Raw genomic sequence first — 27445 nt, forward strand, 5'->3', positions numbered from 1 at the left:
GAATGGAGTTTGAGCTGTTCAGTCGCCTGGTAGCTTAGGTTGAAATGCATGACATTTCTGCTACTCAGTAACTGGGAAAACAGCCGTAGAACATCCAATAACACATTGGGTTAATATATCAAGACAAATCCGCGATGTATTCATCACTTGCATTGATAAGTCAAACCCTGCCGAGGTTCAGACGGCCATCAACTCGATGTTTCTTTGGTATACGAAAGCGGAGAAGTGCTACGTTTATTTGCGAGATATTTCAACTATAAAGTGGAAAGCAAGCGATAGAGCCTTGGAACACATTTGGGAGCCAACGTTTCAGCAGAGCAGATGGTTCCGGCGAGGCTGGACACTCCAAGAGCTCCTTGCCCCAACCTCAGTTGAGTTCTTCTCTCAAGAGTGGATGAAGCTTGGCGATAAACAGTCCTTAGCACAACAAATTTATGAAGCCACAGGAATTCCGATTACGGCGTTGCAAGGCACACCCATGTTTGAATTCAGCGACAAGGAGCGATTTGCCTGGATGCAAAGCCGCAAGACGACGGCAGAAGAAGACAAAGCGTACGCACTACCTGGAATTTTTAATGTTAAAATGCCGCTTTGCTACAAAGAAGGATATGCGTGTGCCTTCAAACGACTCCAAGAAGAGATCAGCAAGCTAAACTTATGCCTCCAAGCTTTACGCTTAACTAGTCCTTGTAGTGATAAGAAGCGCATCGAGGACACCAAAGGTGGCCTACTGTTAGACTCGTACTGCTGGATTCTTGAGAATCCCGACTTCCAAATATGGAGCAAAAGCCAACAAAACCAACTATTGTGGATCAAGGGTGATCCCGGAAAAGGCAAAACTATGCTGCTCTGCGGAATCATTAACGAGCTGAGCAAGTCGGTGGCTAAGACAGCTCTTCTGTCGTACTTCTTCTGCCAGGCTACAGACTCGCGCATCAACCACGCTACAGCCGTGCTACGAGGCCTAATATATCTGCTTGTCTATCAGCAGCCATCACTTGTCGTACATGTATGGAAGAAGTATGCCCACGCGGGGAACAAGCTCTTCGAAGACGCCAACGCCTGGTTTGCCTTGTCTAAGATCTTTACAGACATTGTGCAAGACCTGAGCTTGAAGAGCATATATCTTATTATTAATGCCCTTGATGAATGTTTGACGGACTTGCCGAAACTGCTAGATTTCATTGTCTAGACGTCTTCCACGTCATCGCGCATCAAGTGGATCATGTCTAGCCGTAACTGGCCCAATATCGAGGAGTGTCTCGAGAGAGCGGGGGACAAGGTTAGGCTCAGCCTTGAGCTGAATGCAGACTCCGTATCTGCCACTGTCTGTTCCTATATCATGCACAAGACGTCACAGCTGGTGAAAGATAAGAATTATGACGATAAGACGAAACATGCTGTGCTAGAGTATCTGCAGACTAACGCTAACAACACCTTCCTCTGGGCGGCCTTAGTCTGTTAGAACCTAGCTAAGATGTCGCGATTTAACATTGTCACGAAGCTAAAGACGTTTCCTCCTGGGCTTAACTCTCTCTACAACAGGATGATACAACGCATTAACAGCTTAGATAATGCTGGCCTTTGTAGGCGCGTACTCGCCACGGTTGCTATTGTATACTGGCCTATCACGCTAAAAGAGCTTACCACGCTTGTAGAGGAGCTTGACGGCATGGCGGAAGATTTGGACGCAGTAAGAGAAATCATTAACCTCTGCGGCTTGCTTCTGACTGTTTGAGACGGCATTGTCTACTTTGTGCACTAGTCCGCAAAAGACTTCCTACTTAAAGAAGCTATTCATGCAATATTCCTGTCTGGAAGCGAAATCTTTTACTACGCGATTTTCTCTACATCGTTACAAGCTATTTCTGATACGCTACGAAGAGACATATACGAGTTGGGCGCGTTGGGATACTCTATTGCACAGGTGCAACAGCCGAAGCCTGATCCACTAGCAGCGTCGCGTTACTCGTGCATCTACTGGATCGATCACCTCTTCGACTGGAATCCTAGCCCTTCTGCAGAGGACCATGTCGATTTGCAGGGTGGAGGTGCTGTTGACAGATTTTTAAGACAGCGATACCTCTACTAGCTGGAGGCTCTTAGCCTTTGCAAGAGCATGTTGAAAGGAGTTGTGTCAATAGCGAAACTTGAGGTCGTTATGCAGGTACTTTACAAGCTTGTAATCAGACATAAACGCATCCTGATATAACCTAGAGAAGAACAAATACATATGCATCAAATAAACTAGTAAGAAATGCGCACCGGTTTATCCTGTCCCACAAGCGGGCAATAGAGAAGAGCCCTCTCCAGGCATATGCCTCGGCCCTCTTGTTTAGCCCATCTCAAAGTCTAATAAGAGGTCTTTTCAAGAGAGAAGAGCCAAACTGGATCACAATAGAGCCGACTTTGGAAGAGAAATGGAGTGCTTGCCTCCAGACGCTCGAGGGCCATAGCGAACACGTCTCGTTAGTCGCCTTCTCATCTGACTCTACACGGCTGGCGTCAGGGTCATACGACAAGACGGTGAAGATCTGGGATGCGAGCAGCGGCCAGTGCCTCCAGACGCTTGAGGGCCATAGCAGACTCGTCTCGTCAGTCGCCTTCTCATCCGACTCTGCACGGCTGGCGTCAAGGTCATGGGACATAGACTATCGGGGCCTAGACTTGAGTTTGGATAGTAGGTGGATAAAATACAATTCAGAGAATATCTTATGGCTACCATCAGAATATCGGCCGTCATGTGTCGTAGTATCTAAGAATATGATTGGTATTGGTACTGGCGGTGGGAGGGTATGGATATGTAATGTTGAGCGTCACAAGCTTAATGTGTCCTAAGGTGTTAGGATCATGCAAACCATTATTATTTACTATTATATATTTATTATTCCCTCAGTTTCATAGAAAGCCGGGGATTAGCATGAATATATAGCTTGTAAATTTGCCACATCGAACCTTCGAGCATACCCTAGATCACCTAACCAAGGTGTCTAAGGTGTCCATGTGCTGAATTTCAGATGAAGTATTTGCCATTTGAGGTGGACGAACACCTTGATCACACTAGCAGAGTGGATGGTCGAGCTGGTAGTGAAGCTGCTGCTCGACAAGGGCGCTAACGTTAACGCGCAGGGTGGAAGCTTCGGGAATGCACTCTACGCGGCTTCAGCTGGAAACTACGAGCAGGTAGTGAAGCTACTACTTAACAAGGGGCGCCGGCGTTAATCCGCAAGGTGGATATTTCGGGAATGTACTCCAGGTGGCTTCGAAGAATAGCTATGAACCACTGCTCAACAAGGTTATCGATATCAGAGCACAAGATGGATATTACGCGCACCCACTCTACGCGGCTTCGTACAATGCCTATGGGCCGGTAGTGAAGCTGCTGCTTGAGAAGGGCGCTGACGTCAACACGCGAGGTGGAGACTTTGGGAATACACTTCACGCGGCTTCCGCTGGAGGTTATGAACTGCTTGCAAAGATGCTGCTCGACAACAGCGCCGACGTCAACGTGCAAGGTGGATACTATGGTACTGCACTACAGACGGCTTCATACAGCGGCTACGAGCTAGTAGTGAGGCTGCTTCTTGACAGGGGCGCCGATATCAATACAAAAAGTGGGTATTTTGGGAATGCACTCCAGGCGGCCTCATAAAAGGGGCACGAGCTGATAGTGAAGCTGTTGCTTGAGAAGGATGCCGACGTCAACGCGCAGGGTGGAGACTTTGGGAATTCACTTCAGGCGGCTTCAGCTGGAGGCTACGAGCTGGTTGTAAAGCTGCTGCTCGACAAGGGCGCTAAAGTCAACGCGCAAGGTGGATACTATGATAATGCATTCCAGGCGGCTTCATACAAATGCCATGAGCCGGTTGTGAAGCTGCTGCTCGAAAAGTGAGCCTACATCAACGCAAATAGTAGGGACTACAGGAGCCCACTCCAAGTGGCTTAAGGCCTTTTGGAGACGCACCTAGAATAGTATTATATATATGTTTTTACAATCTCTGTTTTATACAAGAGGCAACGGGCAACGGATGTTGGGATTATATAAAGTCACACTCTAGAAAGTGTTTAAGGATGCGTGTTTGTTCTTGCAGTTGAAAGCCGGGAGAGAGATCCCCATCGCACACTGGGGTGAATGCTCCCATTAACAAGACTGGGAAACACTATTCGGGTCTCCCCATAAAGCACAAACGAATGGGAGCGTCTGGAAAATGCGCGCTCCTTTCTATAAACAACAAACCCCTACAGGACCCCTAACTGTGCATATTTCTGCCTAGTACTACTATATACGTCTGCTTATTACTATGCTGAAATCTACCTAACCAAATTTGCGCGGCGCAAACTCCCTGTTAACCGCCCTCATCCAACCATACAACAACCACTTTGCAAATACGTCCACAACTTCAGGCTGGTGTCACAATGCCACTAGTTTCAAGGATATCCAACGTGATCCTCTACTACTAGGCGCAATTATGCTTATCATATACATACTAACGTAGTCCTAGTTAACGACATGTGCATTGGAAGTCTCATTCCGGTACTGTTACATTTTGAGCTGGTTCTGAGTGGGTCTTTATGGCACTCTGGTACAGACCTATTTAGGGTGGCGGGATCTAGCCTTTCTCCTATTTGTTCTCGAGAGATCGACTGTTTTCAGTTCCGACCGTGCCTATAATCGGGCTGAGGAATATAATGAAGACGGTTCATTTACAATTGAGATCTTTTCCTTGTTGGATTACAAAGAGGGTAAGCTTGTGGGTTGCTGCGAATATTGCGCTACCATTTGGATGATTTGAATATATATTTGAGGTCTAGCGATACGATTCTGTGGTGATGCAGTCGTAAGATACCCCCTGTGAATGATGCAATCTAGGCAACTGTTATGTGTACGGGTTTTATACATAACTTCGTAGACTCTTGCTTTCAAGACAGGCGATTTTCTGCGATTCTCCCAGACGGAATCCTTCTCTCCAAACCGCCTGAGCTTTCCGCAAATCGTCTAACCTCTCTACAATAGTGGTTGAACGCTTGCTAGTAGCCTAGAAAGCAGCTCCGGATTGTAAGCAAGCCGTTTCTCTTCAACATAACATCTCAGGATATATGTAAGCATGGGTCTAGTACTCTTCGATGTTAATGCAGTGAGAGGGGAATGGAAATCTTGCGGGGAGCTGGTCGGTGAGTATGAAGTGATTGCCTCGCAACCCAATAACGAAATTCTTCCTGTGACCTATGAAACGGTCTATGAGATGGGCCTGTGTCAGACTCAGTAAATATATTGAAGATCTGAAAGGCAATACAGGCTTGAAAATCTTGATACACTTGAAAATCTTGCTCTTTTCCACTGCAATTCTCTGGAACCCTGTGGGTCGGTCCTCGCCGGCGACGACGCAACACTGGTTAGCCCAGCTGTTTGCATTTACAGAGATCTCCGACCTCTAATCACATGATGACGTACTTCCACCCCTGATACACTACTACTATATTACCTGTTTTACTTCCTGCTTAGTCAACTGCTGCCCAGCCCACTCCTTTGCCTATATTGACCCTTAGGTACATTCTTTTAGCAATTAATTCAGCTCCTCATGCCTCTGGTGCTCCCAATAGCTTCACACCATCTCTAGCATCCGGATTATTTGTATCCGCCGTCAACATGGGTTCTGAGAAAGGTCTAGATAGAAGGTCTAGTTAGAGAATTGGCGACTAGGATCGAAAGGTGGGCCCTGTAAGTCTGCAGCTAGATTTTTGATGATCCTGGAACCTGTCCAACACTATCCGGCTTCCTGCTGTTGCTCCTGAGGCACGGAATACTGATTGAGTTACTACGCCCGAACAGGATAGGGGGTGCTAAGAGGGAGATGAGGTTGGTGATAATGTGGAAAGCCTCTGTTCTGCCTGTTGTTTTGACGCCTTCTTGGTTTGTCCGCGAGATGTGCTGATATCGAAGTTAAGTTGACTCCGCCTAGACGACCCTAGCTGTGATAGGAATCTTGCATTTCATTTCCATGGTGTCGAATCCTTAGACTGGGTCTGACCATACCCACCGGATCATCGTGTTTCTAACGTGAATGATGTCGCTATTCATGGCCCGCGAGCTGGTCGATAAGTAATACAGCACTTGATCCTTTGCGGCTAAAGGAATCTTATCATAATAGGATTAGGCATAGTTAGTCCCTGCCGTGGCCCATTAATAAGCAGCTTGCTTGCGGACCAATAAAGCTGGCCTCCGGAGAGGTACCTTCCCCACCCCTCCCTTTCAACTTCTCGAAATCCCATTTTCTGCTACAAGCTCGTCGGCCTTTCATACGAACTCAGCATGAGCTCTAGTGCAGGTCCCTCTGGTGTTGAGAAACGTGGATCCGGGGCAACCGTGCGCGTAAGTTTGAGCAGCCTATTTACATTCGCTTACTAATTCCATCGCAAGGCTTGCGACTCTTGCAGAAGACGGAAGAGAAGGTGCATATGGTCTTCAGGTGAGGAAGGATGCACACCATGCCTTCAGGCTAAAGAAGAATGCTCTACCACTCACATCCGCAAGCCTCGAGCGAAATCTCAGAAAAGGTATGTCCACATGAGAGGTGCACGTATGAAGAAGCACTGATATAGCGGGACACTAGGAACCGGATAGCCGAGTATGAAAGCCGAATCCAGCGACTGGAGTCTCTTCTAGAGGAGCGCAGTGCGGCTCAGCCTTCTGCCCCGGAACCGCCCCTGCAGGATCAATCTCAGCCGCTTTCCAATTGGGTCGACAACCTTCGAAATGAGATTAACTCCTGGCCGTTGATAGACCGTCCTTCCATCTCGAAGACTTTCGAAACTGGCTTAGAAGAGATTGAAGATGAGTTGGCACCAGGAGGGCCGACAGAACTCAGTTTAGAGCAGGCCTCTTCTGAAGAGTTCCCACTTTCTATGTCCAACCCAAGTGAATCTGAGCCCGTGATATCGTATGAGATATCGCAGGAGCAGCCTTGCCAGGGTAGTGTGTTTGGAAGCAAAACCCCGGAAAGCACCATGATAGGAAGTCAGCCAGACATGCCGCCGTTTTTGAGTCGTTCAAGATGTGACGGGTACCTCCCTTCACCAGAACTGGGGACCTCACTACTCACCGAGTTCTTGGTCGATTTCAACACTGCCTGTGCACTGTTCCGACCATGGGTTATTGCTGAACATATGCGAAGAAGTTATACTGGGGGTTCCGACGGTACCGCACTGGCCTGGGCTAACACCTATATTGTCCTCGGAATCGCGCATCGACTCCGTGCTATGAGTGCAGCGGCAGCCCCTGAGGACAATGAAATGGCGGACTTTTATCTTAGTCGGGTCCTTGGATCTGTGTCGGATCTTCTTCTCGCAGAGCCATCTCTCGCCTTGATCCAGTGCTTACTTGGACTTGCCAAACTTATCCAGACTTCTTCACATTCCGCACCGCATGCTTTGTTCATATCGACTGCTCTGCGCATGGCACAGTGTCTTTCATATAATGATGATGATTCGCAGCCACTGGGTCCTGACCAAGACATTGAGCAACAGCGCCGTGTGTTCTGGATCGCCTTCTCGATGGATACGGATACGAGTATACTTTCTAACGCTCCTACTACCCATCGCCGCGACGATGTTGGTGCTAGCCAACCAGAAGATAACCCGCAGGATGACGGTGGAGCAGTCAAAGCAGCAGATGGGGACTGGAAGGTCAATATCTTCTCGCTGCGGATTGCATTAGCACTGCTTCAAGCTGAAGCCGTTGAGCAGGTGCTATCTTTGAAAGCCCGCAGGACGAAACCTCAGGACGTTGTAGCCACAGCTCAGACACTGCTTGAGAAACTCCAGGCCTGGCATGGCCACGAGCTGTTTCAATTCGAGGCTGAACAATTGATGCAGCTGTTGTACCGGTCGGATATTGTACACACAGTCAGCCTAGAGGCGTCCTACTTTGCAACAGTCTTCCGGCTCCAGACATTCTTGGCGTTAGGGATGGATGCTCGAGTTAACCCATTCTCCACCGAGGCATTGACCAAAATCATCGGGATGAAGGAACAGCCGTGTTTCAGAGATGCGAAACGGTTCTTGAGTCTGCTTTCGGTGGCTCCTCAGGGAGACATCGGGCTTGGGTGGTATGTATTGGAAGCCGCGGTCGATAAAATACATCTGTCGCTAATTATGCACTTTAGGACCACGAAACCCCAAATAATCGCAGCCCTGTGTACCGTTTTGGCCCATGCGCTTGAGAGCCCTTCAGAGTACACTCCATCTTTAGCAGAGATGCAAAACATTAGTGGCCTGATTAAGATGTTGGAATCGATGGCTCAGAAAAGCCAAGATGGTGAGCTGAAGACGGCTCAAGGCTTGTGCGCCTTGCTGTTCTCCAAACTCAAGGCCGGGCAAAGGGCAAGAGGTATAGGGATCGCGGGTGGTGCGGAGATTATACCGTTTCCTGTTACTGAGGCTGCTTATTGAAGATTGTAAGATACCGGTATAGAGAAGATGTGACGAATAAATGACAATATATGACAGGGTTGATGGAATTGTTCTTGCCAAATCTATTAGGTCTAGCGGGACGTCCCAAGAATTCCCGAGATGACTTGGCGATCGGCTTTGAACAAGGCCGAGCTGCAGGGACTCCTGCAACCAACCCACCACACACCTTTGTTCACCTTTACCAATTGGGGGCATGTCTGCTTGTCTCCGCGAATGAGAGTAGTCGCAGCGGAATAAATCGCGTTCTAGATGTAGATGGCGTCATGGAAGCCATGCTGTTTCGCTTGCTAGTGGATTTGTGCCTGTCATCGGCCGCTCTCCGAGCAAGATTAGAAACCAAAAATTGAGGTGGTGACTACACGACTTCAACCAGTTTAATCTGATCCGGTACTCCTCACTTGCTTTTCTCTCGACTACAACATGGCTGTGAATGCGCACTTTGTCGTGAGATAATTATTTTACTTCACTGGCAATTCAAGCGTCGGTTTGGTCTCACTGCCCACCCCCCCAATTATCCCATCTCGGATCCTTCAACCTTATCGCCGGCCACAGGAGCTCTGCGCGCCGCGCAATCATGGCATCGACACCCATAGAACATCCTTCTACGACTTCCACCTTCCCGACACAGCAGAAGCCTATCCCGTACAGCTCTGGCAACAGTCTGCGCACCCCACTCTCCTCTATTCTCCCGCCCCTCATCTTCGGTACGGCTACCTTCAATCACCAGTACAACTCCGACCCATTCGCGCTCGATACCACCGGATTAGTCACTTCTGCTCTCACTCATGGAATCCGTGCCTTCGACACGTCTCCATACTATGGGCCATCCGAACAGCTGCTCGGGGAGGCCCTGGCGACGCCCTTCGTCCGCGAGACGTTCCCCCGCGCCTCATACTTTATCTTGACGAAAGTTGGTCGCATAGCCGGCGAAGAGTTTGATTACTCCGCGCCATGGGTTCGACAAAGCGTCGCACGCAGTTTGGAGCGTCTTCATACCGACTACCTAGACCTCGTCTACTGCCACGATGTCGAATTCGTCTCCCCAGCCGAAGTCCTCGAGGCGGTCAAGGAATTGCGCCGGATAAGGGACGAGGAAGGCACGATCCGATACATTGGTATCTCTGGATATCCAATCGATGTGCTGGGCGACATGGCGGAATTGGTGCTGCGAGAGACTGGCGAGCCGCTCGATGCGGTGCAATCGTACGCAAACTTCACGCTCCAGAATCAGACTCTTGCCGGACCTAGCGGTATCCAGCGTCTTCGCAATGCCGGCGTCGGTGTCGTACCTAATGCTTCGCCTTTGGGAATGGGACTTCTTCGTCGGCAGGGCGTTCCTGTCGGTGCGCTGGGAGACTTCCATCCCGCCTCCCGTGAGCTGCGATCTGCGGTCCGCGCAGCGAGCAACTTCTGCGACAGACATGGGGAGAAGCTGGAAGTCATCGCCATCCGCTTCGCCCTCGAGACCTGGATATCTGCCGGCGCTATTTGCGGGTCAAAGGGTGATCCTGCTTCTGGTGTCCCCTGGAAGCAGGAGTCGAACGACGATGTTGGAGGTGCTAAGCTTGGTGTCTCGGTCATCGGAGTTTCCAGACCTCCCGAACTGGAGAAGACTATGCTCGTCTGGAGAAGTATCCTCGATGGGCTTGAGGGAGGCGAGGAAACTGCTGTCCAGGCCGGACGGTGGTACCGAGCGTGGGAGTGGTCAAGGAATCGGAGGAAAGCGGTGCAGATCCTAGCTGAAGGCGTCCAGGAGATACTAGCCGACTGGTTCGGCTACGCATGGCCGAGCCCATCTCCTGGCTTCGTCAACCAGCAGAAGAAGGGCGTGAAGAGTCCACACGATGTGGAGGCCCCGTGGCTCACGCCTGCCGCTAGTCCGGAGCCTGTGCCTGTGGAGGGAGGCGAGGTGGTAGAAGAGAAAAGTCTTCCTTTGCGATGATTATGAATCCCACCACGGCTGTTAATGCGCTCTGGCGAAGACGAGGCGACTGAGGCTTTCTTCAAACGGCCTTTCATTTCTTTAGGCAGGTGTCTGTCTTAGATGGGTTTACGGTCTGCTTTATATCTCACACCTAAGGACTATCTCCTTATTAGCCAGCACCTTTATCAGCTGCTGAAGATCGCTTTCCTAATTCAGTCCTGTTTACGAGCCTTCACGGCCCTCACAAGCAGACAAATCTATTTACATGGCTTACTAACGCTCTGATATTCACTCTGCACATTTATAGCTTTGGCGTCGCGGTAGGCGTTTCGAGCTTAGAGAACACCGTCGGTACCTTCCCAGCCATATCTACAAGCGTGCTTTTATTCCTAACCCAAGCCTCTAGCCCTCGCTTGCCATTCTCGACGCCCAATCCACTCATTTTCCAGCCCCCGACGCTCATCTCTGCAGGGGATTCACCCCACGTGTTTATCCACGTTATGCCAGCGTCTAACCTCGAAATCACATGATGCGCTAGATTAAGATCTTTTGTAAACACGCCAGCAGCAAGCCCGAGCTTTGTCTCGTTCGCGCGCTGGATGACTTCTTCAACAGTCTTGTACGTCAGAATTGTCATCACCGGGCCGAAGATTTCTTCCTGCACGATCTTCATCGCATCGGAGCAGTCGGTGAAGATTGTGGGTTGGATCCAGTTCCCGTTTTGGAATTCCTTGTTGGATGCAGCGCTGAGCCAGGATGGTTTGCCGAGACCGCCGTATATGAGGTTTGCTTTATCGATTTCGATACCGTGTTTGATGTACGTTGTTACTTTCTCCCAATGCGGTTTACTGACTAGCGGTCCGAAATTGGTGTTCGGGTCCATCAAATCGCCTGCTCGTATATATGACATTTTCTCCAGTAACCGGGATTCAAATGCTGATTTTATCGCTTCTGGAATAAAAACTCGCGTCCCATTCGTGCACACCTGGCCCGTGGAGAAGAAATTCGCCATCATAGCGCCATCAACCGCTTGCTCAATATCTGCATCTGGCAAGATCACGCATGCAGACTTCCCGCCGAGTTCCATGGTCACGTACTTCATGCCGCCAGCAGCACTACCCGCCACTTTCTGCCCGGTGGAGACTTGCCCGGTAAACGACACTTTTGCGATCGAGGGATGTGAAGTTAGATATGCACCAACTTCGCCTCCGCCTTGTATTACGTTGAACACGCCTGGAGGGACCCCTGCTTCTAAATATATTTCCGCTAAAATGGTGGAGTGTAAGGGTGTGAATTCAGATGGTTTGTATACCATGGTGTTTCCGGCCGCGAGACAGGGTGCGGATTTCCAGAGCGCGATTTGAATCGGATAATTCCATGCGCCGATGCCAGCGCACACGCCGAGCGCGGCTTTGGTCGTGTAGACCCAGGCGTTGGGACGGAGCTGGATGGTTTCGCCATTCAGACCGCCCCCGCCTACGAGGTTAGCAAAGTATTCGAGGACATCGGCGCCGGTGACAATGTCTACTGTGCTGGTTTCTGAGAAAGGTTTTCCGGTGTCGTCGGTTTCTATCTTAGCGAGTTCATCGTTTCGAGATCGGAGGATGGAGGCGGCTTTTTGGAGTACCCGCGCGCGTTCAATTGGAGGCGTAGAGGACCATGCCGGGAAAGCTTTTTGGGCCGAGGCGATGGCGGCGTCGATTGCTGAGGGGTTTGTAGTGTGGATATTTGCCAGTGGGGATGAGGTCGAGGGTGAGAGGGTTTGGAAGGAGGTTGTGGATGTCGAGGACTGAGGTTTGCCGTCGTAATAGGCGAATCGTGGGGAGTAGGGGAGAGACATGATGGCATCCGTTTGAGTAATAATTGCTTGAAATGGAGAAGACTATGGAGAGAATTCCCTGTTGAGCTTCCAAGTGTGTATGAGAACGTTTACGCCCTGGAGAATAAAAAGTGGAGGAAAGCCTAAGGTGGATGGCAAGGTCGTCTCAATTGGCCTGATAGGGTATCGGTACGTGACACTCGTCTAGAACTAGACTCGGCCACCTCTGTCATCCACAGCGTTGTGAATTTCCCCAAGCGGAAGTGGTGAAGCTTGGTGGTGGGGTAGCTCCAAGCAGCAAAAATCTCCTCCACAATTCTTCAGAAGATAACAATGGCCTCCAAAATTCCTCCACTTTCCGTGTTATCGGCCGACACTGACGCCCACGGATTTTTAAAGCTCCTCACAATGATAGCAAGCAACTTCCGGCGATTTCCAGCAGGATACAGCTTCCAAGAGCAGATCTTGCAAATACGTTAGTGGGGTTGAGCTGCATCTGCCGTCCACACCGCCTGGATGAGCGAGCCTGGTTGGGCCTAGAGCGCAGCCTCCTAGTGGGGTCCTAGCGCCACCAAATGGCCCCTGTTTGCTGGGCTTGCGCGGTCAACCTCACCTTTGCTGGAGCTGGGAAGAGTGTCCGATGAAGTCGAAGAGAATCCCCGTGGGCTCAGGACGAGTTTTGAGTTGGATATTGTGTGTTTGCGTGCTCGATGGCGCAATCTTGACCGGAAGAATGCTGCGTCTTTGTCATCCAACCTATCAGCCCTAAAACTAGCAACTCCTCACGAACGGAGTATGCACGTGTGCTCTTCGGGCGATCCGAGGTCAGACCCACCGTTAGCACGCAATCCGGGAAGGAAAAACCTCAGGTTCTGTACCAGGCCGTCTCCAGCCGCGCACCAACTCAAGCCATCTGACCACCTCCCGCCGAGATTGTCGACGCTGCATGGCCCTCTCACTGCAAACAGACCCAGGGATTTGGGTCGCCAATCTTGAGAAAGACTTAAGAACCTCGCCTTTCTTCTCATAAGCCTCTGTTGGGGGGTGGCTATCTCGCCTCTGGAAGGGTTGATTGCCTTGTCTGCTCATCCTCCTTCCATTCAACATGTCGCCAACCACCACCTCCATCCCCCAAGATGCCTACTACGATTTTATTATCGTGGGAGGTGGCACGGCTGGCTGTGTTATTGCATCCCGCCTCTCCGAATACCTTCCGACTAAGTCTGTCCTCTTGATTGAGGCTGGCCCTAGCGACTACATGGATGATCGTGTACTCCTTCTCAAAGACTGGCTCCAGCTTCTGGGAGGAGAGCTGGACTACGACTATGGCACAACCGAGCAACCAATGGGCAATTCGCACATCCGACACTCACGTGCAAAGGTCCTCGGAGGATGCTCATCACACAACACGCTCATCTCGTTCAGGCCCTTCGAGTTTGACTGCAAGAGATGGGAAGCCCAGGGATGCAAAGGCTGGAGCTTCAAGATGTTCTCCCGCGTCCTCGACAACCTCCGCAACACCATCCAGCCTGTTCACGAGAGGCACAGGAACCAGCTTTGTCTTGATTGGGTTGACTCTTGCTCAACAGCTATGGATATCCCGGTGATTCATGACTTCAACCACCAGATCAAGACGACAGGTTCTCTGAAACCTTGCGTTGGCTTCTTCTCTGTATCATACAACCCGGATGATGGACGCCGAAGCAGTGCGAGTGTAGCGTACATCCATCCTATTCTCCGTGGTGACGAAAAGAGGCCTAATTTGACCGTTTTGACTAATGCCTGGGTGAACAAAGTCAACGTCGAAGGAGCCAAAGTCACAGGAGTCAATGTGACACTTCAGAGCGGTGAACAGCGGACTCTCCACCACAAAGCAGAAACCATCCTTTGTGCTGGTGCTGTTGATACACCCCGTTTGATGCTCCTCTCTGGTCTAGGTCCCAAGAAGCAGCTCTCGGATCTGGGTATTCCGATTGTCAAAGATATTCCCGGCGTTGGTGAGAACTTGCTTGATCATCCTGAGAGTATCATCATCTGGGAGTTGAATAAGCCTGTTCCTCCGAACCAAACTACTATGGACTCAGATGCAGGTATCTTCCTTCGCCGTGAGGTTAAGAATGCTGCTGGCACAGATGGAGATATTGCTGATATGATGATGCACTGTTATCAGATTCCATTCTGTCTGAACACTTCACGGTATGCTAGCCGCTCTCAGAAACTCACCTTCTCTGCTAAATTAGCATAGACTCGGTTATGACGCTCCTATCGATGCCTTCTGTATGACGCCTAACATTCCGCGACCACGCTCACGTGGACGTATCTACCTTACGTCTGCAGACCCCAACGTGAAGCCAGCCCTCGACTTCCGCTATTTCACTGATCCAGAAGGCTATGACGCTGCCACTATCGTTGCGGGTCTACGAGCAGCTAGGGAAGTAGCCAAGCAAGCTCCATTCTCGCAGTGGCTCAAGCGTGAAGTTGCTCCCGGCCCTAAGCTACAAACCGATGAAGAGCTCTCAGAGTACGGACGCCGAGTCGCGCATACAGTGTATCATCCCGCTGGAACGACCAAGATGGGTGATGTCACGAAGGACGAATTTGCTGTCGTGGACCATGAGCTCAAGGTTCGAGATTTGGAGGGAGTGAGGATTGCAGATGCAGGTGTCTTCCCTGAGATGCCTACTATCAACCCTATGCTCACAGTGCTCGGTGTTGGAGAGCGTGCTGCTGAGTTGATTGCTCAGCAGTGGGGATGGAAAGGATTGGAGAAGGAGAAGTTGTGAAAGCGGATAGGTACCTAAGCCAGCAAGTGGAATTAGGATACTGCCTGTTCCATAAGTCTCCCATAAATCACAATGGTGTACTATTGACGCCCTGTGAGGTTCTCCTTTGCACCTTTTAACATCCGTCTGGTAAGAAAATGGGCGTTGGTGTAGATCCTCTTTTGTGTTAAAATTAGTCTATAACCTGGGAAGGCAGCTACGAGGGGGGCTTGGATGGCTTCTCCATTCATCTACGCTTAATAACGATAGTAAGTTGTTGACGCTCTATTAAGTTCTCCATTATATCTTTGAAATCTAGCGAGTAAGAAAAGGAATGTCGCTGTCGGTGCTCTCGTATCTTGTATCAGCTTGCAATCATCTATATTCCTATTCACTGCAAATCAAATGCTTAGAGAGAGCATTTAATTGCTCTGCCTTAACGCTGATCATGCTAAACTAACAAACCAACCAAGATCCCCAACCCCAGCTAAGTCGGAACTGTGCTCCCAAACTTAACCCTCTCCTGTTGGAATTCCCTTTTCCTCGAGCCCTCTTGCCCAATCCAATATCCAATCTCACTCCACCGCAAGCCCCTCCTCAAGCCTCCCGGAACGGGGAACAACCCCATTTTGACTTCCCCATCCAACCTCACAAGTCTCGCGCACAATTTACCTGCCTGGAAGCACAAATCGCAAGTCCTGTGGATATTCCCGTCTGCTGCGTTATACGTCATGACACTGCTTGCCTTACGCGACACGAGATTGTGAACGCAGCGCCCGTTGTCGATGTAGGTGTCAGGATTGCGTGTCATTTGCGCGTATCGATATTTCTTGCCTTTATGGAAGGTGTAGTCTTCGAAGAAGCGGGTGCGGAGATTCTCGTTGACGCCGCGGGGAAGCGAGGTGATGGGCTTCCATTCACCGGTGTTGTTAAGGGAGGGGACCCAGAGGAGTAGCTCGAGATCGGGGTTTGAGTTGGTGAGGTTTTGGTTTGAGGGCCGGCCGCGACGAGGTTGGGGGATGCGTCGAATGAGAGGTTCTGCGCTGGGGCTTGGTTGGGGAATGTGCCCGCGTTCTTCGCCGTCTTCATTGTTCTCAGAGAGTTGCCGTGAGTGTTCACCAGTCTTGTGTCGTTTTGATAGCCGCCCTGCTGGTGATGTTCCTAGGTTTCTCTTTATAGAAGTTCTGGTTCTATATGAGTGAGTATCAACTGCCTGTCTGGGCCCTTCATACTTCTGTTTCTCTTCGTTGTGGACGACTTCATTGACTTTAGAGCCAGCTTCGGGTTGTGCGACTTCTATGAAGAAGTTAGCGTGAGCTCTAGAGAACCGATCGCAGAAACATACCTTCGCCTTGGCGCTCTCCTCCTAGGTCGACTTCACTGAACGTAGAGCCTGCTCTGTGCCCTGTGGCTTCTATGAAGAGAGGTTAGCGTCACACCAAGCCCAGATGATGGCCCTCAGAACCATACTTCTACCTCTATCTCCTCTGTCCTCTCCATGGTCTGCATCAGCTTCAGAGCTGACTATTGGTTGCGTCGCTTCTATGCAGAAGTCAGAGTCATGTCTAGAAACATTCGATTGAGGCATACCTCTATTCTGAACCGATTCTTCATGGCCGCCCTGTATGGGATCGTCATGACCGCTCTGTCTGCTTTCTTCCTGGCCGTCTTCACTCACCTCAGAGCCTACCCTGTATTGTATGGTTCCTATGGGGAAATCTTAATCAAGAGCAGACGAACAAAAAATCGTAGAGACATACCTTTATCCTGTTCCTCGTGCCCATCACCCGCCTCATTGGCCTCAGAGCCCGCTCTTGGTCGATGTGCAGGTCCTTCTATACAAAATTCAACACTAGAAACATCAAAACCAGGCAATACACTTCAGAAGCTTACCTCTCATAGGCCTCGCATCCTCCTTTGCAATAACATCAAGCATAACCGTCGCAATAGCCTCCCTACCAGTGCGACTAATACGATACGTCCATACCTCGGCAAGAATACGATCAATTTCTCCAGTTTTAAGGTTCTTGAGGAGCAGTTTGCGAGGGTCTGCGTAGATGGGGTTGTTCGAAAGTGAAAGTAGTGCTTTGATATGACCCTCAATGACCGGGTCGAGCTCTGGACTTGGTGACCCCTCCATTTTGGCGACTTTGGCGTACGCGAAATGGTCTGCTCAGGAAAGTAAAAGAATTGGTGGGATTGGTGAGTTGAAGGCTTGGAAGGCTCTGTTTGTGGGTGGGCTCAGAGAAATGAAGACCCTGGGTTCTTGGCGCGGTGGTGAATGGTCCAGAGGGAACGTCTGCACCACTCAAGTTTATCGGAACCTCATCCCCACCGTACTGCTATAATATTCATTAATTTGAGCTGGGGAGGTAGCTGACCCACATTAATCGCTGCTGAGTCCTGTCGGCCAAAAAAACTATTTTTTGGGGGGGAACCCTGCTATCCTTCTGGGGCTACGTTTAGGAAGTAGCTAACCCAGCATAGCTATGGGATCCCATTGCGCCATTGTCGAGACCGCTATGAACAAGCGATATAATGGCGGTGCAGCATCTCCCTTCCATACTCCAAACTCCATTGTGTGCACTGCGTTGGAAGAACTTGATGCCTCCCAATTCACCTGCGACCATACTCACTCCTGTGGAATCTAGAATGCCAAATCTTTCCAAGAGCTTTTACGTGAGGTAGATATATTCTTAAAGAATGATGCCATTCAATCTGATAAACTTGACACAGAGTCGGTAATACCTGAAAGATGTGTCGCACACTGACGTCATGTTGCCATCCAATGCACGATAAGACTGGATTCTTCATTGGAGTACAACGACGAAGTCACTCAAGCAATGCCCCTCCCCAAATGATGTGAATTCCGGGCCACTTGCCCTTATACTTCCTTCCTGCTGTCGTTTGAAACGAATGCTTCACCAAATCTAGAGCGTAGTGTCGCACGTGACATTAGTCCACGTGACCCTGGGTCAGGGTGAATGTGGGTCCTTCACCCACACCTAACCGTGCATACGGTCCGTACAAGGCGATGTGAGCCGTCCGTACGTACTGAGCCTACGTTCTATATACTTTACAGCATGTAAAGCTGTCGTACTAATCGTTTGCAGTATAAGATTTCAGGTAACTTGTAGGTTATCCCTTAGTAGTTTTTAAAGCCACTTTGCTTAGAATTAATGCTGTTTCTACACCCTTTATCCTCTTAGGCCAGTATAAGGCGTAGATTTAATAAACTTAACACTTCTTTTAAGTCTTTAGTAGAGAATAGAAAATATGCCCTAGTAAGTGGTAGTTCGATGTGACTGGATTCTAGGACAAGTCGAAGATTTAAGCAGAGAGAGCACAGAAGCTCACACGGACAGAGAATGAGGTTTCATAGGGTTAGATTCTGGTTCTAATTGTAGTTGGCTTAACTAATTTTCTCTTACTCTAAGATCACGGAAAATATATTTCTTTATCTAAATTAATAATCTGTTATTCACTTCCTAGGTTAGTTACGCTTCCACGCGCATTGCTAAGCACCAGTGTCAGGGTGTTCAACAGGGCGTAGTACGTTTGATACGTTTCACAATGTTACGGTCACGTGAGAATTATAATCGTAAGAACATGGGGAGCCGGTCCTTGCCGTTCAGGCCATGGATTTGAACCGTAGTATATTTAAGATAGGATTTATTGGGGTAGCGATTGCTTATTTGCTGGAGCTAGGATAGCACGTGTTTGGGAGGGGATCTGTGGCACCGTTAGCCGTGTTTTTGTAGTGTAACAAGCCAAGGCTTCTGTTTTACCCCTTATAATAGTATGAATCAACACCTGAATCTTTATCCTTACCCCATTTTTCTTGATTCCCATTAAATTTGCATGTTAGACTTCCTCTGAGCTGGCTATTGGTTGGTTCGTTCTGGATGACCCATCACTGACCTACAGTTGCTGTATACAGAGCTTCTACAGATGAAGGGGTGAACTTAAGAATGAGTCAGAGGACTGTTATCTTAAGGATGGTGTTGGCTTTGGTATTGAGAAACTGCTAACTTACTGGGATGAGATTATCCTCAAGCTGCCTGTATCCTATATCAAAGTAGCAAAATTCAGCGGAAAAGGCTACGAAAGCAGCGGCGGTCTTACCACCCTAAGGTGTACAAGCTCTGCTGCGATGATTGTAGACTTATAACAGCATAGCGGGGTATCTGCTTCTCCACCTCCTCCTTGGATGCTAGCTTTGATGCGGATATAGCTGTAATGGCCGCTTGGAATTGGACGGGACGAGAGGATTGAGTGTGGGTGGTGAAGTTTCCGACAGCTTCTACTTTCATCTGAATATTTGGTAAGCGGGGATCTTGGCGAATTGGTCATTTCTTAGTCCTCATATACAGGCCTTAAGTTCATATCCATCTTGATTGCAATCTATGCACATCACCTACATCTATGTCCAGAGCCCTCGCACTTTCAGGCTATCCTTCACCTCCACCTTATCCCCCTCTTCCTCCGTACACGCCTTTAAAACACTCCATCACCCCAATTCAGCCACCTCACGTCATAAATCTATACCCCTTCTGCATAACCCTCGCCGCCGCAATATTAATCCCCTCAAACTCAGCCGTCTTCTGCAACATCCGCATATCCTTCTGCGTCAACATCGCATTCTCATTCTCCATCCTAGCAAGCTGCTTATTCTGCATCTGCAAATAAACCCTCATCCCCAGAAACATCGCCAACGCTAGAACCTCCAACCCAATACAAATCCCTAAGGCAGGGCGATAATGCGGCGCGCTGCTTGGGAAGTATGTAAACGGGGTCCAGATAGAAGCGGAGTTACCGATGGAGTTGATGAACGCGAAGGCGGCGGCGCGTTTTGCGGGTGGACGAGGGATTGCGTTGGAGATCCAAGCGTATATAGTACCATTTTGTGCGAAGACGAAGTTCATGAGGAAGAAGGAAAAATAGCGGGGGCCGAAAGAGTTTGTGGTCATGAAAATGATGAAGCCGGCGATAGAGAAGAAGACTGGATACGCGAGGAACCAGAAGCGGTTGCCGATGTAATCAGAGGTGTAGCAGTGTGCATAAGAGTAAAACACCATGAAGACGTAGGGTGGGGCGACGAGCAGGAGAGAGATGATTTCATTGTAGCCGAGTGTCTTGGTTAGCGTGGGGAAGAAATTTTGGAATCCCGCCGCGCCGGTAATGCCCATATATGCGACTGCTAGCATGTATGTCTTCGGATCCATAAAAGCCAGTTTCATCCCATGAATTTGCGACATACCGCCAGTCTCATCGACGTCTGCTTCGGCGGCATCGATGGCAAGACGGCGGTTAGCGACGCGCTTCATCTCGGGAGAGAAAGCGCGCCAGGTATTTGGGAAGTCTGGGAGAATTAGGGCGACAAGCAAGCCAATGAAAACAGTGATGACACCTTCGATAATGTACAGCCTGCACTATTGTCAATCTGTGCAACCTGCTTATCTCTGAGGACACGTACCACTGCCAGGCGTCCATTCCTATGTTGCCATCCAGGCCATTTAGAATGCCGGCTGCTATCAAATTGCCAAAGGCGCCGGAGATGAGAGAGCCGCTGTAGAAGATGGCCATTCTCTTCGCCAGCTCTTCTTTTGTGTACCACTGGAAGATGTTAACAAAAAGATGACATAATGAAGTTATGAGCATACTTTCGAGAGATAGAACAGCACACCAGCGAAGAACGGGGCCTCAACAATTCCCAGAATAAATCGACACGCAACAATGCCGCTGTAGCTCTTGACTTGCGATGTGCATGCCGATACCAGACCCCAAGCCATCGTAAAGAAGCCAAGATACCACGAAGGCCGACCAGCGTAGTTCAAGAGAAGGTTTGAAGGCACCTGCATGAGAATGTAGCCTACGAAGAGGATCGAAAGTCCGACCTGATACTGGTCACCGACAAGATGAAGATCGTCAACAAGGCCTTGGAGTTTCGCAGCAGCATAATTATTCCTGAACGATTAGATACGCTGGAAACAAAATTTAGGGGAGATGCACCTGTCAATATAGTTCATCAGATAGACCAGGATTACCAGGGGCATGATTCGCCAGTCAATCTTTCGCCTCAATCTCATCTCAATCTCCAGCTCCTCTTCTGAGAGCTGTCCATGGTGAATAAGTTCCTGGTGTGTGACATCAGATTTCTCGCCGATCAGTTCTTGGTCTCGAAGGGTTCCCTCTGCCATGATAAGGTTCTAGTTAAGATGAGGTTCAGGAACGAGACCCTCAGTCAAAGTTGGGGAAACCGTCCATAGTTTCCCGGGGAGTAGACAGCAGAGTTTAACTCCGTGGAGAAAAGAACCTTGGGTACATGACGACTATGGCGGCGGCCCGAACCCCTCCTCTTTGCGCAACATTGAAACTCCTAAAGAGTGACAAAGAGAAACTGTACACTAAACTGACGCTGATTGGCGGCAATTCTCGCCCCAATGCTGTCTGGCCAATCGTTGATGACGGAGGCTGATCAAGATGTCATGATCTGCAAGCCGGTCAATCACGTTCGGCACTTCTTCACATCTTTAGAGAGCCAAGGTGAATGGGCAAGGCAGACCAAATACCATTTTTCGAAACCGCTATAAATCGTACAGAGAATCCAGAAGTCGAACCCAAGCCTCAGTTTGATATCACGAGTCCAACAACGCCGTTTACCACCTTGCTATATCCGTTTGCGTAATCATCCCTCATGTGCTATGGCCGTCGGCAACTCGTTAGATAATCACTCATCTTCCGGGATTGTAAGCAGGGTATGGCGGATAGCCCTGGTATTGCTGCTGCGGTTGCGTATTGACGAAATCTTGCGGGTTGTATTTGTATTTGCGATCTTCTGGGTATCGCTCGCCCTCAAGCTTCTTGCGGGTGTTCTCGTGCTCTTCATTTGTCTCTTGCATGGTTGGAAGTTCCGCGGCAAACCCTTTCTGGTCGAGGCCCGGTGATCGGATGCCATCTGACGCATAAGAGCTAGGTCGTGAGCTAATAGAGCTCTGGTAGTCGTTTGACACCTGCGACCACCTTCCCTCAGATGGGTTTGGCGAGTTCCCGGAGAGCTCCGAGGTGGTAGAATATCGATCGGGCGCTTGTAGATGATTCGGTGATGGTTGTGGGTGGTAATAGTCGCCTGGAAGTTCCATAACGATGTTGTTCTGGCCTTGGGAGTGATTTGGCGGAATGTATTGTTGTTGGTGTTGTTGTTGCTGGCCATGCATCTGCATCTGGTTGTGCGGGAAAGTCGGCGACCGCATCGGTGACATCGGTACCTGATACGGCTGCTTGGGCGATGGGAGTGGAGAGCCTGGGGGATTGCTGGAGGGGCCGTGGCTAGATCGGTCTGCGGGATTGTACGTCTTCAACTTTCCGCCTTCCATCATGGCCGATAGGATTCCTGAATCCAGCAGTTCCGCCTTCTTGATGAGTCGATCGACAAGGATCTTCGATGCCGCCTTGGTCTCCTTCTTGACAAAACTAACCATGGTCATGTTGCATCTAATCTCGATATCCTCGCGTAGGTAAAGCCCCTCGGGTGGGGCACCGATCCCGAGTTCGCGCGTCTCGGGCGGCTCCCCAGGCTGATTCCCGCAAATCTGCCATTTATTGCGCAGGTCTACGCCTGCGGGCGCGTAAATGTGAGTCTGAAGACCCCAGGGCATGTCGTGAAAACAGCCCTTGAACTTGATCTTGCCAGATCCCATCTTCCCAACGCCCGGAATGTACTGTATTCGCTCCGTGATCTCGTACCATGTCGAATAAAACTCGTCGGCAGGCGCGTCGCGCGGCGCCTTGATGCCCTCGAAGCCGAGAACGAGCGGGTTCAGCTCGATGATTTCGCCATGGCTGTGGAGGATGTCGATGGCGAGCTGTCGCGGGATAAAAGAGGGAATGGACGTAATGTTAGTATAGTTGACCTTCTTGCGCATCATCTTGGGCGAGCAGTCGTGAGAGTCGTGGTGTCCTGGGTGGAAAAGTGGGCGAGGAAAAGAGGGGCCGGCCTCAGTGATAAAGCAATCTCACTGCATTGATGGCGTAGAATACCTTAGCTGAAATTTGTCCAGTCCAGATCGCCCGCTCGGCCAAAGCCGGACACGTAATGGACGTGGCTGAAAGATGATGTCAGATGGGGGGCAATCACAAGAAACGAAACGCTCACTCACTCACCACTTGAGATATGGTATTCTAAAACTGCCTTTTTCTGTCGTATTTATTCAAATCAAGAGTATGGGCAATATCTCTTGTGTAACTCCAGTCTCCCTTTGATGAGCAATTTCTTTCGTCCGGTTTTTTTTTTTCACCATGCCCCTCTAACTATTTTTAGGCCTATATGTCAGCTACAGGGATATCAAAAGGATGCGGCGCCAAGGCCTCCCAAATTCTTCAAGCTTCCCCTTCAACTTTTGATCTTGACCACCTGTGCTGCTGAGAGGGCTCATCTTTTCGATTTTCGATTTCTAGTCGTTGCGGGCGCCCTTCAAATCGTGGACCCGAGCCCGGAGGGTCAAGTTGCCGTGACAAACTAGCTAGCTGCGCCCGCGCCCATGTTTTGGGCGGTGCAATTTGCTGCTTGCCCTAAAGAGCTGACCAGTGAACGGAGAGCCGAGCGAACATCGCTTCTTGTCGTTCATGCAGTTTACCCGTGACCACGGCTCGTTTCTTGAACCATTCAATGCTATTTTGATGGAAGCGGGAGGGATCCGAGCTAACGGGACTTTCCAAGTTTCGGCTCCTCGCCCCCAAATCATCAAACATCACAGGAGCTGTTCGTGCTGCTAAGAGATCGGAACGGATGCTGTGAAGTTTAAAGACGATCAGTTTGCAGCATCGAAGAAGGGGGTTGAGAGTAGTCTATTGGGAAAGTTCGAAACGCACCTCCATGGTGAAGCAGGTGGGGACCTCGCCTCTTGGTAACCCTTGGTCATTTCTCCAAGATTTCTGACGAACGTGGTTGTTGGGACCAGTGAGGGCACCAAAACCAGAACTACAATGGTATAGTAACCATTGCTCATTGCTCGAGCTTCCTTTCTGCCAACAAATAAGTCTGCAGGCTTCCTGACACTCGCCATTCACGCAATATCATTTTCATTAAACGAGGCCGATCACAATGACCACGAAATTTCGGTGCATTGGACGAGGAGCCTGCGGGAGTGTTTGGGGCGAGGGCGAGGTAGGGACGCCGGCTGATATGCAAATCGCAGTCAAAAGAGAAGATGGTCACTCCTCTCGGTCGGTCGAGAACGACATCAATATGCACCGTCGCGTCTTTCCCGGCTTCGAGAATTTATCGGTTCGCATCACCACCCCCTTCGACCTGATCGCGCCGCGTGAGGGGAATCCCTACGCCGACAGATTTCCCGACGGCTTCTCTTCAGCATGTCGGATGATTACGACGGAGCGAATACCCGCGTTCCCTCGAGACGTCCGCGAAATGCTGATTGATCGATACTGCCCAGCCAAACTCCAGGATTTTGTCAAAGGAAACCGAGACGACGAGGACTGCCTGGTACGGCCCTATCTCGGGCGTCGCCGCAGAGTTGGTGGCACAGAATCCAGATTCCAACGATTCAGCTTGCGGAACTACGCTCTACACGTTGACCAAATGGAGGAGCTATCTCTTAACACTCCGGCGTACGCTCGAGCAATGGCCGATGCCCTGGCTGAGATGCACTGGCGAGCGAAGGTAGACGCAAACGATGTTGAGTTTGTTCTTGCACCTCCTCGTAGACTCCCGGACCAGAGAGCTGCCTCATTCGAATCAGATTGCCTCGGCCAGCACTATCTATGGCTGCTCGATTTCGACTGCTGCCTGGATATGTCGATGGACGAGAAGGGTATCGACCAGGCCGTGCAGGCTTTCTTCAGGAACGATTTATATTACCCTCGACCGTATGGACGTACCCCACAGGATCGTCATCTCTGGGAGGTGTTTTCGGCGCGATTTCTGGAGAGAAGCAAACCTATCCGGGACGATGACCTGCCTGCAATGTTCATACGGAAAATTGAGCGGGAGGGGTGGAGGCTAGCGAAATTGAAGCTGAAGGACGAGGTGTTAGGTTCCGCGATTGTGGAGTGAGAAGGCAGTTGCACCCACACTATGCTTCCCCGTTCGGGGTCCCTTCCTACCTGCGATGCACGGCGTCGCCTTGCGGTTTCCTCCGGGTTCAGTGCATTTTTTACTCCTCAAGTCGAGTATTTTCGAGAATCCTGAACAACAACCAAACGGCGGTGCTCCCGGGACGCCCTGAAAAGCAGGATTAGCTTGAGGTCAACATCCACCACGGCTTGAAGCCGCGAGAAGACTTGAAATTACAAAATATCTGACGTCTCTAGAACAGATCGCGGTTGCTTCCCTGACCACGGCTGTATCGTTTTTGTTTGGCCAGGTTCAAGTTCCTGGCTAATCTTATTTTATTTTTTACCTCTTCATAGTACGTCTAACAAAGCTGCGACTACTCTTTTTCACTCTATATTACGACCGACTTTCGTCCCGATTGGTGGAACGTCAGATGTCATCTCGCCAACCTGTTTAAGGCGTGCTAGCTTGGCATTCGCTAATTAAGTTCACTAAGCATCCCCACATGCCATTGTGACCTTATTTATGTGTATCGAGGTATCAGTTCCGATCAATAACCAAGTCCCATACCCCCTCATCTACGCCGTCCCGCATGATCCAGCATTGTACACCCGGCTTCCATGCATTCCACTTCAATCTTCACCTCCAAATAGGGCACTCACTGATCGATCAAGATGCGTCCGCAATGCGTCATTAATCATTCAAACTGCGCATTAGACCAGGACCGTAGCTGTTTTGAAGATATTTTATTAACAACGGACCCGCAATGACAGCTTCCAGAACTCTACATCTTCAACGAACTGTTGTCTTCAAGCTATTCTATTTTCGATCGTCATTTTCTTGTCCAGTTGAATAGATTTTGGTGCAGTGACGACACCATCTGGGAAAGTTCTTCTCATGGGTACGAACGGATTTGTAGCCTCCCACATCCTCTTCGGGCTAGTAGAACGAAATTACCATATCGTCGCCACCGTCCAGTCAGAAAAGAAGGCCCAGGAAATCATGAAACCCCACCTGACATGGAATGGCAACATTACTTTTGCCTAAATTCCCAATATAAGGGCAGAAGGGGCCTACGATGAGGCTTTTAGAGATGGAGGCTTCGACTACATCATCCATAATGCCTCCCCTCTCAACTTTAGTGCGACAGATATCTAGGAAGAGACCATTGGACCCGCGATTGAAAGGTAAATATCTGGGAGGAATCTTGAAGCAATGGGCTCACTTTTACGAACGGCTCGTTTGATTACTTGTGCACATAAGAGCGGTGGCCCAAGTCTAAAGCGATTCGTCCTTCTTGGTAGTGCAGTCGCAGTCCTCAATGAATTCGAAGATATAAGCATAGCCGAGAAGCTGTACACGGAAGTGGACTGGAATCCAGTACGACGATCGTTTTTCCCCACTGTTAGGCCTTCACTAAAGCTCCTAGGTCACCGCCGAGCACGGGATCGAAAAAAAGGAACATTATCACAAGATACAACCATCGAAGAAGCTTGACGAACAAGCGGGACGGAGGTACATGGAAGAGCACAATCTTAACTTTGATCTCGCAGTCATCAATCTGGATATCATTATTGGGCCGATGTTTCAGAACGTACCAGGGCCGCATAGCGCCAACGAAACTAATGAAATCGCGATCTATAATTTCATGAATGGGAAATATACGTCCATCGATGGCCTGAAGTATCCTTTCTATCATTTCGTTCGTATCTCCCGGCCCTTAGATTTTGCAAGGGAAAAAAAGATGGCTGACCGATCCAGGTCGATGTCCGCGACGTCGCCCTTGCGCACATTCTAGTAAGAACAATATCGGCAGCTGGCACTAAGCGCATTATCCTCGTCAGCGGACTTATATCCCCCCAAATCATCATTAATACAACCCGAAAGCACTTCCCGGAGCTCAAAGACCGCATCATAGAAGGCCATCCAGAGCAACTGCTTCCTCCGGGCGTGGACCCGACGGGCTGGGATTCATCAAGGAGTCTGGAGATCTTTGGACCGGATTGGAAGTAAATTGGGCTAGAGAAAAGGTTGTGAACACAGTGAAGTCGCTTTTGGAACACAAGAAGATGTGGGAGGGGAAGTAGCACCCGTTTAGCTCTCTCCCTAAATTCGAGACAGAAGTTTGACGGTTCTAACCTTCCATGAATCTGTCCTCCTTAAATATCTAGTATTCTGTAAAATTCACTGGGTGGAAATGGCTTAAAAAGAACGCGAGGAGGGAAAGAGCTATAATGTGACCAAGATTCTACACCCAATACAAAAGACTCCCTTTCTACACAGCAGAATCCTCCATGACCTCCAAGAGTAATTCAAGCGTGGAAATCCGTTCGAATGAAGTGTGCAATATGCCCTAACCTGTCCACAGTCACTCAGATTTAGATAGCGCGGACTGGATT

The 27445-nt window shown here is 49.7% G+C and overlaps 11 protein-coding genes across 11 annotated transcripts; 6 read left to right on the top strand and 5 right to left on the bottom strand.

Annotated features, from left to right (window-relative positions):
* BDR25DRAFT_396619 (uncharacterized protein) lies at positions 1–5084 on the top strand (the record flags this gene model as incomplete). The annotated part of the gene is made up of 23 exons (XM_033698450.1): positions 1–67; positions 124–1186; positions 1220–1327; positions 1361–1456; positions 1505–1693; positions 1766–2056; positions 2093–2182; positions 2218–2829; positions 2963–2997; positions 3024–3186; positions 3257–3614; positions 3672–3868; positions 3916–3937; positions 4013–4030; positions 4092–4128; positions 4183–4199; positions 4275–4390; positions 4427–4443; positions 4525–4583; positions 4615–4743; positions 4807–4838; positions 4871–5013; positions 5066–5084. Exons 1-23 carry the CDS (start codon positions 45–47, stop codon positions 5082–5084), a joined length of 3834 nt encoding a protein of 1277 aa, XP_033541610.1. The 5' UTR covers positions 1–44.
* A 27-nt stretch (positions 5085–5111) lies between these two features.
* BDR25DRAFT_361304 (uncharacterized protein) lies at positions 5112–6001 on the bottom strand (the record flags this gene model as incomplete). The annotated part of the gene is made up of 6 exons (XM_033696390.1): positions 5112–5432; positions 5509–5576; positions 5610–5654; positions 5699–5748; positions 5799–5929; positions 5966–6001. 6 exons carry the CDS (start codon positions 5999–6001, stop codon positions 5112–5114), a joined length of 651 nt encoding a protein of 216 aa, XP_033541611.1.
* Positions 6002–6310: 309 nt separating this feature from the next.
* BDR25DRAFT_241792 (uncharacterized protein) lies at positions 6311–8448 on the top strand (the record flags this gene model as incomplete). Its single annotated transcript, XM_033685762.1, has 4 exons — positions 6311–6370; positions 6419–6555; positions 6612–8105; positions 8163–8448. 4 exons carry the CDS (start codon positions 6311–6313, stop codon positions 8446–8448), a joined length of 1977 nt encoding a protein of 658 aa, XP_033541612.1.
* Positions 8449–9043: 595 nt separating this feature from the next.
* On the top strand, positions 9044–10411 carry BDR25DRAFT_329071 (Aldo/keto reductase; the record flags this gene model as incomplete). The annotated part of the gene is made up of 1 exon (XM_033692432.1): positions 9044–10411. The coding sequence occupies one exon, from the start codon at positions 9044–9046 to the stop codon at positions 10409–10411; it is 1368 nt and encodes a 455-aa protein (XP_033541613.1).
* A 142-nt stretch (positions 10412–10553) lies between these two features.
* Positions 10554–12556, bottom strand: BDR25DRAFT_380672 (betaine aldehyde dehydrogenase). The gene has a single exon (XM_033697670.1). The coding sequence runs from the start codon at positions 12231–12233 to the stop codon at positions 10695–10697; it is 1539 nt and encodes a 512-aa protein (XP_033541614.1). The 5' UTR covers positions 12234–12556; the 3' UTR covers positions 10554–10694.
* Positions 12557–13112: 556 nt separating this feature from the next.
* Positions 13113–15321, top strand: BDR25DRAFT_346565 (glucose-methanol-choline oxidoreductase-like protein). The gene is made up of 2 exons (XM_033694155.1): positions 13113–14408; positions 14458–15321. Exons 1-2 carry the CDS (start codon positions 13318–13320, stop codon positions 14993–14995), a joined length of 1629 nt encoding a protein of 542 aa, XP_033541615.1. The 5' UTR covers positions 13113–13317; the 3' UTR covers positions 14996–15321.
* A 140-nt stretch (positions 15322–15461) lies between these two features.
* On the bottom strand, positions 15462–17114 carry BDR25DRAFT_346566 (uncharacterized protein; the record flags this gene model as incomplete). Its single annotated transcript, XM_033694156.1, has 6 exons — positions 15462–16270; positions 16320–16388; positions 16451–16516; positions 16565–16660; positions 16735–16809; positions 16868–17114. 6 exons carry the CDS (start codon positions 17112–17114, stop codon positions 15462–15464), a joined length of 1362 nt encoding a protein of 453 aa, XP_033541616.1.
* A 2301-nt stretch (positions 17115–19415) lies between these two features.
* BDR25DRAFT_95207 (permease of the major facilitator superfamily) lies at positions 19416–21441 on the bottom strand. Its single transcript, XM_033699289.1, has 4 exons — positions 20987–21441; positions 20638–20941; positions 20451–20590; positions 19416–20401 (listed from the first exon to the last, which is right to left on the bottom strand). The coding sequence occupies exons 1-4, from the start codon at positions 21172–21174 to the stop codon at positions 19504–19506; spliced, it is 1530 nt and encodes a 509-aa protein (XP_033541617.1). The 5' UTR covers positions 21175–21441; the 3' UTR covers positions 19416–19503.
* On the bottom strand, positions 21272–22976 carry BDR25DRAFT_95211 (uncharacterized protein). The gene has a single exon (XM_033699290.1). The coding sequence runs from the start codon at positions 22900–22902 to the stop codon at positions 21709–21711; it is 1194 nt and encodes a 397-aa protein (XP_033541618.1). The 5' UTR covers positions 22903–22976; the 3' UTR covers positions 21272–21708.
* Positions 22977–24083: 1107 nt separating this feature from the next.
* On the top strand, positions 24084–24977 carry BDR25DRAFT_159906 (uncharacterized protein; the record flags this gene model as incomplete). Its single annotated transcript, XM_033684021.1, has 1 exon — positions 24084–24977. A coding segment is annotated over one exon (894 nt), but the record flags the coding sequence as incomplete, so codon positions are not given.
* Positions 24978–25943: 966 nt separating this feature from the next.
* Positions 25944–27059, top strand: BDR25DRAFT_380686 (uncharacterized protein; the record flags this gene model as incomplete). The annotated part of the gene is made up of 5 exons (XM_033697671.1): positions 25944–26023; positions 26108–26187; positions 26260–26426; positions 26476–26748; positions 26808–27059. 5 exons carry the CDS (start codon positions 25944–25946, stop codon positions 27057–27059), a joined length of 852 nt encoding a protein of 283 aa, XP_033541620.1.
* Positions 27060–27445: the final 386 nt, after the last annotated feature.

This window comes from Lindgomyces ingoldianus (genome assembly GCF_010093535.1).
Source record: "Lindgomyces ingoldianus strain ATCC 200398 unplaced genomic scaffold BDR25scaffold_43, whole genome shotgun sequence".
NCBI lineage: Eukaryota > Fungi > Ascomycota > Dothideomycetes > Pleosporales > Lindgomycetaceae > Lindgomyces > Lindgomyces ingoldianus.